This window comes from Diabrotica virgifera, chromosome 5 (assembly GCF_917563875.1).
Source record: "Diabrotica virgifera virgifera chromosome 5, PGI_DIABVI_V3a".
In the NCBI taxonomy this organism is placed as follows: Eukaryota; Metazoa; Arthropoda; class Insecta; order Coleoptera; family Chrysomelidae; genus Diabrotica; species Diabrotica virgifera.
Window position 1 is genome coordinate 226,886,148 of NC_065447.1, and position 13,891 is coordinate 226,900,038.

The following is a 13,891-nucleotide window of genomic DNA, read 5'->3' on the forward strand; positions in this document are numbered from 1 at the left end:
ATAACGAACCACCAACACCTGAAGTGACAACAAACGAAGAAATAAATATTGAAGAAGCAGAGGTAACAGAAGCATTAAGGAAATTAAAAAATAGAAAATCACCAGAAGAGGACAGAATATCGAATGAACTCCTAAAGTATGGAGGACAAGACCTGACCAAACAATTATTAAAACTAATCCAAAAAATAATAGAACAAAACAGAATACCACAAGGATAGAGATCAAGCATCCTAATACCTCTCTTCAAAAAGGGAGAAATATCGGACCCAGGTAATTACAGAGGAATTAATTTATTAAACACAACACTAAAATTAACGACCAAAGTAATAACAAACAAACTGAATAAAATTACAACATTAGCAGAAGAACAAGGTTTTAAGTCGGGAAGATCATGCACCGGCGCTATATTTATAATGAGGCATATTCAAGAAAAATCGTTAGAAAACAACAAACCGGCATACTTATTTTTTGTGGACCTTGAGAAGGAATTTGACAGAGTAAATTAAAGGACGTTATCCATTTATTTTACGCAAGAGAGGTACCTCTAGGAATAATTAAAACGATCGAAAATATCTACCAGAACAACACAATAAAAGTAAAAGTAGAGGAAGAACTAACTGACCCAATTGAAGCTGGTAATGGGATAAGACAGGGAGATTCCCTAAGTCCTCTGTTGTTCAACCTGATCATGTACGAAATAATAAAAAAAGTAACAACAAAAAAAGGATACCACATGGGAGAAAAACAACTTAAAATAATCTGCTATGCAGACGACGCAATACTAATCTCTCAAAGTGAAGATGATTTACAATTTACAACGTATGCCGCACGAATTTAATATAACCGCTAGAAAATTTAACATGTTAATTTCCCCAAAAAAAGACTAAATGCATGGTTATAACAGCAGATCTAATAAGGTGTAAATTAGAGCTCTAGGGTCAAATAATAGAACAAGTCATGAAGTTTAAATATCTAGGCATCACACTATGCAGCTACGGAAAGCTCGAAACAGAAGTGGAAGATCAGGTGAATAAAGCAAACAGAGCCGCAGGTTGCCTGAATGAAACAATATGGAGAAATAAAAACATCGGAAAAGAAGTGAGAGGCAGAATTTACAAAACAGTCATCAGACCAATAATGACATAAGCGGCAGAAACGCGACCTGATACAGAAAGGACAAAAAGAATGCTAGAAACAGCAGAGATGAAAACATTGCGAAAAATCGATGGTAAGACCCTGTGGGATAGAGCTAGTGCAGATATACGTAAGTGCAGATATACGAAGGAGATGAAAGGTGGACAACATTAATAACTGGGTGAAAAGCAGAAGAGTAGAATGGAACGACCACATAAGCCGAATGACAACAAATAGGGTAGTAAGGACGGCGAGAGACGGTTCCCCAATAGGAAGACGATCAGTGGGAAGACCACGAAAACAATGGAATGACAACTTACTGGAGGCACATTGAAAAACAGACAGAGTAATGTCTATATAAAAAGAAGAAGAAAAATATGTTGGTCAGTTACACGGTTCTTAGACATTACTATTATTAAAGTCATTAATATTAAAGTCATTAAAGTCATTACTATTATTATATATTATTAAAGTCTAATAACCGTGGGTCAGTTATTTCATTGCTTGCCAGGGAGTCTACTCAGGGCCGGTCCTAGGGCTTTGGGAGCCCCGGGCAAAATAGAATTTGGCGCCCTTTCGAACAAGAATATACCTACAAATTTAGTGCAAATATAAAAAATAGCAAAAAAATTAAAATTTCACTATAAAAAACTAATGAAAAATACATTTATTTAAAAAATTGTACAGTAGTTATTATTTATAACTGATCCAACATATGACATAGCATAAGGAAGTTCAAACGACGAAGGAGCGACATAAAAGATAAAGATAAATGCACATTATCAACAAGCAGAAAAAAAATGTGCATAATGTTGTACAATCCAAAAAAATGTGTTCATTGTGCGCAAGATATAGCTGTATCACAAAGGACTAAATTGAGGGAGTGGCATTCATATGGCATAAAAAAGCAAGACGTTATTCTTTGCAAACACAAGTTTGTACAGCTTTATTTTTTCCATTCATGTTAGAGCCACTGTCCTATCCTTGGCCTTACAATCATCTAAATTTAGTTAAAAATTATTCATTAATTTTTTTGTTACTTATCTCATATGAGTAGGACTATGACTCGATATTTAGAACCAAACTATGGGAAGCAATGGAAGACACCGAACTTCCACGAATATTAATAAGAGCATTAAAAGCAGTCTACAAGAATAACAAAGTAGCTATAAAAATTGATAATAGAATATGCAGTCCATTTAAGACAACAATACAGTGAAAACTGCATAAATCCTTAGTAATATACAGGGTGCTTTTAAATAAGTGCGACAAACTTTAAGGGCTACATGAAAAAATAATGACAGTTTCTATAAACGTATGTCCGCAAATGATTTGTTTACGAGATACGGGCTGTTGAAAATTTCTTACAAACTGACGATTTATTTAGTGCTCTAAAACCGGTTGAGATATGCAAATGAAATTTGATAGGTTTTAAGAGATAATTATTGCACATTTTTTTGACCTAAAATTAAAAATTGGCGCGAATACGGGTAATGGTCTGAATAAAAAAAGTACGCCACTGAGATATTTCAAATAGAAAATCATTTTGGAATTCCTCGTTCAATTTGTGACACAAAAATCTATCTTTCCTTTTTTTCATGCGACGCATCGTTTTTACGCAAAAATAAAAGATCTTAACCGTACAAAGTATTCGAAATAAGTTTCTATATACAGTGAGCACGTAAAGGTTGGAATAAATTCATTTTCTCGAGAATGGACGATTTTGGAAAAAATCCCGAGACAGGTCAATTTTTATTTTTTAAATACCACTTTTTGGCATCTACATCATATTAGTGAGGTCACCCATTTGGGCGTGATAACGTCATCGATGATTTTTTTAAATGAGAATAGAGGTCATGTGATAGCTCATTTGAAAGGTAATTCAGTTGTCTATGCAGTTTACACAGGGTGTCGAAAAAAAATTTTGAATTAAATTTATTGGCATAAAAAGAAGAATCTGTGCAATTTATTTAATTCAAAGATAAAAATAAGAATAAGGTCGCAATTCAAAGATAAAAATCGACCTGTTTCGGGATTTTTTTTTTTCAAAATCGTCCATTCTCGAGAAAATGAATTTATTCCAACATTTACGTGCTCACTGTATATTCATATGAAAAAGAACTTATCATTTCTAATTTATTCATACCCAGTTTATTGGCAGAAAAAATTGTTAAAAGAAGAAATAAATCACTTTTTAATGAAAGAATAGGTAAATTTATTTACGGATGAGAATAATAATTTTAAAAAATCACTTCAAATGTTTAAAATTCCCGTCGTTTACCTCCTGAAAAAGTGCAATTTAATATTATGTGTCCTACCATAAATTTTATATTTTTTATTACGTGGATACCTACTTACCGAAATTTATATAAGGTTAAATTAAAAAAAAATAGCTAATTAATACCACAATGCCACAAATCCCAATTCTAACAAATCTTTTTTAACAAAATTCCCTGTCCAATGGCTTGTAATCCCTTTGCCAAAAAGAACAACGCAAAAAAGTGTCAAGACCACCGACTGATTAGTCTGATGAGCCATTCCTTAAAAATATTCCTCAAAGTTCTTCACTACAGATTCACCACAAAATGCGATAAAGTTATTGGTTGCTCACAATATCGGATAGAAAGGACCAGAAGTGCATTCATGAAGTGCATTTTATATTATCTACTGGGGTTTGTTCTGTACATACTACTGCTTTATCATTTTAGCGGTTTTTTAATAATATTTACATTACCTCTTTTAATATCTTTAAAACTATACCATCTCCTACTTCCACTGTTCAAATTTTAAAATTTTCTAAGCGAAATAAGTAACAAAAAGTTTATTATAAATATTTTGTATATTGTTTGCAATCTTCTGTACAAACTATTTTATCGGTTGGGCAAGCCAAAACTATTTTCCCGAAAAAAAAAAAAATTAAGAAATGAAAAGTAACCAGTTACTCGTAAGAATTTTTATTTGTGTTTTGGTTAAGTTTTTGTACTGACTCATTTCTAAGAGATTTGAGATCTTTTTTGGATTCTGTTTACCCCTTTTCAAAAAGTTTGTCGGACAAAAATTTGAAGGGTTCAGTTAGACCAGGGCTGATTTGTGAAAAAAGGTCTATTTTTGGATGTGCGAGGTGGCATTCGGATTTTTGCAGATGAAGTTAGGTAACAACTTCAACAATAATAATTGACTTATGCTCCTTCTCAAATATGCCCGGAACATTACTAAAAAAATTAAAATATTTAAAAATTTCGAAAAACATCGATTTTTTCTACTTTCTTTGCTTATAACTTTAAAACGATTCATTTTGGAACAAAATCGTAGGAAAGTAAAATAAAGATAATTGAATTTTGTATGATAAACGATTGGTTAAAAATGTCTTAAATTATTACCCTTTCTGCAAAATAGCAATAAATACAAAATAAGTGGGCAAAATAAGCCTGTTTTTACTCAATGTTTTTCAACCACTTTGGTTGCACTTAGAACTTTCGTAATTCGTTTAGAAAATTCTTACAACATACTTAAATCGTTCAGCAAATTTCATTAAAATCGACCTGATAGATTTTGCAGAATAATTTTGCAATCTAATTTTTTTTAAGTTCAAATATTTTAAAAACTTTCTGAAGAAAAGTAGACCATTTAGAAGCTTACTTTTTTTTTACATATAAAGAAGTTCTCTACCTAGCTAATACACTTTACAAAATTAAAATCGGATTATTTAAGCGGCCTCAGCACTGTTTTAAAGTTATAAACAACTTTTTGGCTTATAAACAAATAAAGTGAGAACGTTTGAGTTGGCATAAATCCATTTTCTCGAGAATATGCGTCTCTGGAGATAAATTCCGAAACAGGTCGATTTTCATTTTTAAATTCTAATTTTTTGGTATATATACTAGTGACGTCGTCCATCTGGGCGTGATGACGTAATCGATGATTTTTTAAATGAGAATAGGTGCCGTGTGATAGCTCAATCGAAAGGCTATTTAATTTTGTATTCACTAATATAAACATTAACATAACTATTTTTACAGGGTTTGAATAAAAATTTTTTTTTTAGTTAAATTAGTTCCAATATTTAGATTACGTCATCACACATCACAGATGAATGACGTCACTAGTATGATATTTATGCCAAAAAATTATAATTTAAAAATAAAAATCGATCTGTTTCAGGATTTATCTTCAGAGTCTCCCATTCTCAAGAAAATGAATTTAATCCAACTCAAACGTCCTCACTGTATTTGTTTATAAACCAAAACATTGTTTATAACTTTAAAACAGTGCTGAGGCCGCTTAAATAATCCGATTTTAATTCTGTAAAATGTATTAGATAGGTAGACAACCTCTGTATATGTAACAGAAATTAGCAAACTTCTAAATGGTCTACTTTTTGTTCAATTATGAATGTTCTAAGTGCAACCAAATTGGTTGAAAAGCATTGAATAAAAACAGTCTTTTTTGCCCCCTTATTTTCTATTTATTGCTATTTTTCAGAAAGGGTAATAATTTAAGACATTTTGAACCAGTCGTATATTATACAAAATTCAATTATCTTTATTTTTTTTCCCTACGACTTTGTTCCAAAATGAATCGTTTTAAAGTTATATGCAATGATATTAGAAAAAAATCGATATTTTTCGAAATTTTTAAATTTTTTTATTACTGTTCCGGACATATTTGAAAAGGATCATATAATAAGTCAATTATAATTATTGAAGTTGTCACCAAATTTAATCTGCACAAATCCGAATGCCACCTCTCACATCTACCTCAAAACAGATCCGTCCTAATCTAAGTACAGAAATTGGTTGTCACGTTTGACCACATTTTGTTAGTTTACTGTTTTTAATTATTAAAGCCACCGCAACTGAAAACTAAATATTCTGAAAATGCCAAATCAATAAAATTATTGATATAATCTTTATAAAACATGAATTAGCTTGTATTTCATTTTAAAGTCGACGGGACTACACATAATTTTCTGTCTGTCTCGATGATGTCTGTCTCATAAATTTAAAATATGAAACGATTGTATAGTTCTGGACGTTTGGCACGTAGGTACGTTATTTCTTCATGAAGTATTAAAAAGTCTGACGTGACTAGTTGTTGTTTTAAGCCGTGATGAAGAACGAACTTGCCAAGAGAGGGGCAATTAAATAAGTCCAGACGAGCTTTTATTTTTTAAAGGGGGTTGTAATTTTAAAAATGGTGGTTGCCCAAAGTAATCATAGTTAAAAGACAACAGATTACCACGTATTATTCATATTAAATAGTAGGCAGATTACCACGTAAAAGGTAGTAAATTAATGTCTCAGTATTTTTAAAAGATACAAATAATAATAATATATAGAAAAAAATAAAATAATAAAGTGAAAAATATTACCCTATTTTTATATTTGCTAGTAGTAAGTATAGGTAAGTATAGGATAGAGAAATACTTCTAACAGTTAAGAGAAGAAAACTGAGATATATGGGACATGTGATGAGAGGCGATAAATACCTAATACTCCAGGTCATTAAGCAAGGAAAATCCAGGGAAAAGATCCATAGGAAGAAGACGTAACTCATGGCTGAAGAACCTTAGGAAGTGGTTTGGATGTAGTAACAACAAATTATTTAGAGCCGCGGTATCAAAAGTAAATATCGCTGTGATGATTGCCAAGCTTCCAAGTGGAGACGGCACCTAGAGAAGAAGTAGTAAGTATAAAAATAGAGCAATATTTGCTCTATAAGCAAATTATATGGAAGCATAAAATTTCCAGCATTCCTTCAAATAGTTCAAAGTTGTTTAGCTGACAAAACATTTCAAACTGGTTATCTCAGGTAATATTGAGTTCTATACAGCTATTTTGATGTTGACACTAATCGTCATGACACTAGGAATAAAGAGCAATATATTGAAAGTCATGCTGATATAGAGTAAAATCTTATGATGATTTAGAAAGATACTTTTTACATAATTTTAGTTGGTTTTAATTATTTATTTCTAAATAAATACATTCATAATTATGTGGCATTTGATAATATACATGTAGTTTAAAGATATCTTTTCTATTTAAAAAAATTTAACATTATGGTTTTTTAAAATCTAGATGTGTGATTAATTTAAAACTTTCAAACACATAACCCAGATTATACAGTGTGGGCCAAAGAAAACAGTCCATCTCGATATTTGGCAGTATTTATTAGATTTTAAGGAAATTAAGAAACAGGTCGATTTTTGATCTAAGGGGACATATTTTTACGGTACATACATATTTCCTTTGTCAACCCCCTCCCTTCCACTTCTCCCACCCAATATTTTTAAATAGGGAATAGAAGTTGTGTGCTATCTCGTTTAAAAGATTATTCAATTCTCTATTCAGTAATATTCACATTGACATAATAATTTATACAGGGTTTTCAGATAAAATATTTTGAATTAAATTAATTGTACAAAAAGAAGAATGTATGTAATTTATTTAACTCAAAATATATTCTAATGCTGACAAAAAACTTAAAAAAACGTTTATTTGATAACAAAATATTCTTTGTTGCCTAAATTCAACATTCAACTCAACAAGAGGCAGATGGGTGGAAGCTTGAACATTGAAATTAAGCGAAAAGCAATCTTTTTTTATCAAAAAATAATTTTTTTCTGTTTTTTGACAGCAGTAGAATGTATTTTGAATTAAATAAATTACATACATTCTTCTTTTTGTGTCAATTAATTGAATTAAAATATTTTTTTCTTGGACACCGTGTATAAATAATTATGTTAATGTTTATATTACTGATTAGAGAATTGAATACCTAACGTTTCAAATAAGCTGACACACGACCCCTATTCCCTATTTAAAAATAAGGGGTAGGGGAAATAGAAGGTAGGGGGTTGACAAATGTGTGTACCGTAAAAATGTGTCCTCCTTAGATCAAAAATTGACCTGTTTCGTCATTTCCTTAAAATCTAATAAATACTGCCAAATATTGAGGTGGACTGTTTTCTTTGGCCCACTCTGTATAAAGTAAATGTATAATTATGTGCATCTGTTATTAAGTAATCTTTTCTATTTAAAAAAATTTCACATGCTGGTTTTTAAAATCTAAATGTGTGATTAATTTAAAACTTTCAAACACATAACCCAGACATATTATATAAAACGTGACTTAACCACATTTTGCACTGAACCCTTCAATTGTTTGCCCGACAAACTTTTTCGAAAGAGAGTAAACAAAATCAAAAAAAGATGTTAATCTCCAATCTTTTAGAAACAAGTCAGTACAAAAAACACAGACAAAAAACAAATAAAAATTTTTACGGGTACCTAGTTATTTCCCATTTCTTAATATTTTTTAAGGAAAATAGTTTTGATTTGACCAACGGGTAAAATAATTTGTACAGAAGATTACAAACCATATACAAAATATTTATAGCATATAATAGACCTGGATCCCACGTACCAAAAAAAGTTTTGTAATAGCGAGCTCAAAACTTTTTAATAGCTTAACGGTGTCTAGTCGAACAAACTTTGATATACGGGAACACTGGAACAGGGGAAATTTTAATTGTGGAACAGTTTACTGGTTCCGGTTATCAGATTACGAAAACGTTCCATGTATTTTATTGGACAGAACCTTAAATTGATTTGTAACCCTTTCATTAAACTCTCATGTAAAAATCAGACTGCTATTATTTACCATCAACAAAATTTCTGTCATTTGACATGTTCTACGTGTCGGGCTTAAAGTTCCCAACATATCTGTAGGACAAACATTTTCATATAATTATATAGGGTGTCAATTTGAAAAGTTGCCACCCCCTATAATTTGGTCTCTATAGAAAATTTTAGAATATACAAAAACACGTCAAATTTATTTGTGAGGGGTACATTTTATACACCAGTTTTCCCTCTAGCGGGGCGGACACAACCCCCAAAATCTTTAATGGAAAGGGGGGTTTAGTGATACCTCATTTTAAAGATCGTTCGATTACATTTTCAAAAATACCACATACATTATATTTCTTTTCAGTTCTTTTGGAAAAATCAAGTGAAACCGTACGGATATTAAGTATCGAGTTCAGAACTCCGAAACTTTTTTTGGAGTATTGAACTCCAAATTGAATTTTTTTTTGGATATTGGAGTATTAAGAGTATTTTTTTGAAGTATTTTTGGACAAATCAAGTAAAACCGTAAAGATATTAAGTATCGAGTTCATAACTCCAAAATTTTTTAGAGCATTGAGTCCAAGATTTTTTCAAAAGTACTAAAAATAATTATAAGGTATGTGGTATTTTTGAAAAGGTAATTGAATGACCTTCAAAATGAGGTATCACTCAATCCCCCTTTCCGTTAAAGATTTTGGGGGTTCTCTCCGCTTCCGCTAGAGGGTTGATGTAATTTCGTTGAAAACTGGTCTACAAAATGTCCCACTCACAAATAAATTTGACGTGTTTTGCATATTTTTAGATTTTTTATAGAGACCAAATGGGGTGGTAAACTTTTATATAAACTTTTTTATAACTTTTCAAATTGACACATTGTATAAAGTTTGCTATTGAATAAACTTAAAAACAACCTGTTAGTTTTCACAATCATAAACTTGTCAGGATGACACGTTTCACAATTAAAATCACGTTCCACAATTAAAACTTCCTCTGTTCCAGTGTTATCATACATCCATACATCAAAGTTTGTCCAAATAGATATAATTAAGCTATCAACAAATTTTTAGCTTAATATTACTTAATTTTTTTTGGGTACGGGGGTATTTAAAGATATTAAAAGAGAAAATTAAAATGTCATAAAAAAGCAATAAAAATGGTAAAGCAGTAGGTTCAGACCAAATCCCAGTAGACAGCTTAACTGCATAAATGATGAAACTTTAGACATTATAGTAAAGTTGTTTAAAAACAGGACACATACCGAAACAGTGCAGTGGTTATTATCCATCTATTGTGCTATCCCTAAAAATACAATCGTGTTCTCAAATTATTTTTGAAAATAATAGGTCTGGATCCCCCGTATGAAAAAAAAGTTGATTAATAGCAAGCTGAAAATTTGTTAATAGCTTAAGGGTGTCTAGTCGGACGAATTGTGGAACAGGTTAAAAATTTGGAACGGTCAGACCACGAAAACGGCACATTTATTTTGTCCGACAGAACAGACTTAAACTCTCCGAACAGAGATTAAACTCTCATGCAAAAATCAGACTGCTATTTACCACCTGTCATAATTCCTGTCATTTGACATATTCTACATGTTCCACTCATTTAAACGCCCATTTGGTGATAAATAACAGTCTGATTTTTGCATGAGAGTTTAATATCTGTTCGGAGAGTTTAAGTCTGTTCTGTCGGACAAAATACATGTGCCGTTTTCGTGGTCTGACCGTTCCAAATTTTTAAACTGTTCCACAATTAAAACTACCCCCGTTCCAGTGTTCCCATATATCAAAGTTTGTCTGACTAGACACCCTTAAGCTATTAACAAATTTTCAGCTTGCTATTAATCAACTTTTTTTTCATACGCGGGATCCAGACCTATAATGCATGGTCATATACATACAAAACTGGAAGAGGGAATTGATAATATTCAGTTTGGGTTCAGAAACGGACTAGGAACTAGAAAGGCGCTAATTGCTTTTAATGTGATAGTTTAAAGATGCATAGATATGAATATATTCATGTTTGTTTGTTTCATTGATTTTGCAAAAGCTTTTGACAAAATAAGATGAAAAATTAGTCCAAATTCTAAAGACAAAACGTAGACAAAAGGACTTATGAATAACATAACAAACCTTTACAGAAACGTGAAAAGGTGACTTAACCACTTTTTGCACTGACCCCTTCAATTGTTTGTCCGACAAACTTCTTAGAGGAGGAAACAGAATCCAAGGAATAATATGTTGATCTCCAATGTTAAAAAGTACAAAAAACGCAGGAAAAACAAATAAAATTTGTTAAGGATTTTTAATAAATTTCCATTTCTAAATTTTTTTTCGGGAAACTATTTCTGGGTTGACCAACTGGTAAAGGAATTTTTACAGAAGATTACAAACCATACACAATAAATAATTGCTTGTTGCTTATTTCGCGTAGAAAAACTTGAAATAGGTTGGTATTAAAACTTTTAAAAACTTTCTACAAAATTTTCTTTGACACTAATTTTCATTTTACCGATAAAGTGTAACATAAATTAATGCTTGAAGGGCATGTCAATGCCAATTTAAGGTGAACAAATGCATACCTAGAGGAGAAGATATCGTTGTCGACAGTAGCGCGAAAACAAAAAACACCACATTTCCACGTGAGTTTGCTATGGAGTTGTACGAATCTCTTCTTCTGCCACATGATGATCCATCCAGTGGGAAGTACATAATATGCATGTTCAGACGAAATAGCTTAAGCACTTCCAAAACTATGCAAAATCATAGTATTGTAAAATCAAATCAATAGAAGATACGTCTGAAATTATTATATTTTTGATTGCGAAAAGAACCAGCTTTTGCCTGTACCTAACGTACAAGGCAAATATTATATTAGTCGGTTATGGCTGTAGGGTTTTGGAATTCGCAACCGAAAAACTCATAGAACTAATGTTATTTTATACGGAAAATGTTTCCCAAAGAGTGTCTAATGAGGTTATAACGTGCTTGTCTGATTATATCGTATTATAAAACATAAGATCCGCTGCAGTCAAAGGTAAAAACATTTTATGTCAACGCATTTAGCCTAAACTAAAATCGAATATTGACAAAAAAAATTAAAAACAGGAAACGCATGTAAACTAGAGAGTATATGAAATCAATGTGCAACCATATCACTCTTTATAGAGTAGGAATAAACAAAAACAATTTAAGCATTCCTTCAAAAAGCTAAAGTTATTTTTCAAACTGGTTATCTCAGGTAATATTGAGTTGTATACAAAGTTTTTTTTAATGTTGAAAATTACTACCAATAATCCTCATTGCATTGGGAACGAAGAGCAAGGTATCAAACGTGATGCTAATATAAATGTATGAGTAAAAGCTTAGATGATTTAGAAAATAATTTTTGACATAATTCTAGTTTTTAATTTTGTAATTACAAATAAATAAATTTATCATTACGTGGTATCTATTAATATATAGTTTAAAGGTATGGGTTATATTCAAATCAATTTCACATGCTGCTTCTTAAAAATCTAGATGTGGGACAATTTAAAACTTTCAAACACATATCACGTACCTTTACCACTTTATGCAGTGACCCCTTCAATAAAATTATTTGTCCGACAAACTTTTTAGAAAAGATATCAAGAGAATAAAAAAAAACATGTTAAACTCCAATTTTAGAAACTACGTCAATATAAAAAGCAGAAAAAAGCATTAAAACATTTTACACGTTTCTAATTACATTCAATTTAAATAAGTGATGGGTTCAGCCAGTACTTGATGGAAGTTCATTTTATCTACCAATAAAACAATATTTTCACAAAATTTTTAATATTTTTACAAAATTTATTACAAATGAATTGGCCTACAACTGTTTCTCAAGTACATAATGTATTTTACTTTATCTACACTTTATAGTCTTTAACTAAATAGTTTGTATGAGAAGTGAGGAGCTGTTTGTCTCCTCAAATACATAAAAAGAAAAGAATAACATCAGCTTTCACGATAAACAATTTAAGCAAATACTTTAAGAACAATAAGAACCAAAATAAAAAAGCAATTTTAGAGTCATGTATACGAACTTGTGGTTACTATATGTATACGAACTGTCTAAAAACTTACATCGGCCAAACTGGCAGAACTTTTAAAAAACGTATAGCAAAACACAAAAGAGCTTTCAATGATAAAAAACAGATTTTACGTATACACCTCACCTTCTAGATCATAATCATTCTCTTAGTGAACAGTTTAAAATTCTCCATTTTCAGAATAAAGTCCTTAAGCTATTTATATTAGCATCTAAGAAAATTAACAAATTAAAAAATGCTTTCAATTTGTAAATGTTTTTAAGGAAACTAATTCTGGTTTGACTAACTGGAAAAAGAAATTTTACATAAGATTGCAAACAGTACACACAATATTTTATATCGTCTAAAACTTTTTAAATGAGATACACTAACAAACGTATTGGTGCAGAAACTTTTAAAAACTTTCTCCAAAGTTTCTTTGAGACTAATTTTCGTTCTGATTACAAATCTAGGATAAATAATTAATACTGAAAGTGCATGCCAACGCCAATTTAAGGTGAACAAATGCATACCTAGAGGAGAAGACATCGTCGTCGACACTAGCGCGAACACGAAAAGCACCACATTTCCACGTGAGTTTGCCATGGAGTTGTACGAATATCTCTTGCCGCATGTCGACTGACGCTAAAAACGGCGCGTCTTTCGGCCGACGCGACGGCCGTAATGTTTGGTTCCGGAACGGCTGTTGCTCTGCGCACGCCCAAAATTTTGATTTCTTAAAAGGATAGGTTACACTCTTATTAATTTACTAGGTATGATAGGACGCAGGCTGAACGCAAATTACGAGCTTCGCTGCATACCTACCGAACGTTTTCTAGTAATATATTTCCACGCTCTTTTCGGCTTTTAATGCTCTTAATTTTTGTATATTTCTTTTTCAAGTTGAGTTTAAAGTTTTCTGATGCGCTCTGTGGAAAAAGAGCTCTAGTTGCAAAGCGGGGTATTTCTTTAAATAAAACACAAACTCACTTGCTTGGAATGAAAGGCTTTACTTGACAAAAAATTATATTTTTAAATTTAATTTACTACAAATTTCAGCTTCGGGTCA

The 13,891-nt window shown here is 31.2% G+C and overlaps 1 protein-coding gene across 1 annotated transcript in view; it reads right to left on the bottom strand.

Annotated features, from left to right (window-relative positions):
- Nucleotides 1-13,493, bottom strand: part of LOC126885296 (lachesin) — a 909,437-nt gene extending 895,944 nt beyond the window's left edge. The window contains exon 1 of the mRNA XM_050651812.1: nt 13,356-13,493. Coding sequence (XP_050507769.1) covers nt 13,356-13,428 — 73 coding nt within the window. The 5' untranslated portion in view covers nt 13,429-13,493. The remainder of the gene's footprint in view (nt 1-13,355) is intronic.
- Nucleotides 13,494-13,891: the final 398 nt, after the last annotated feature.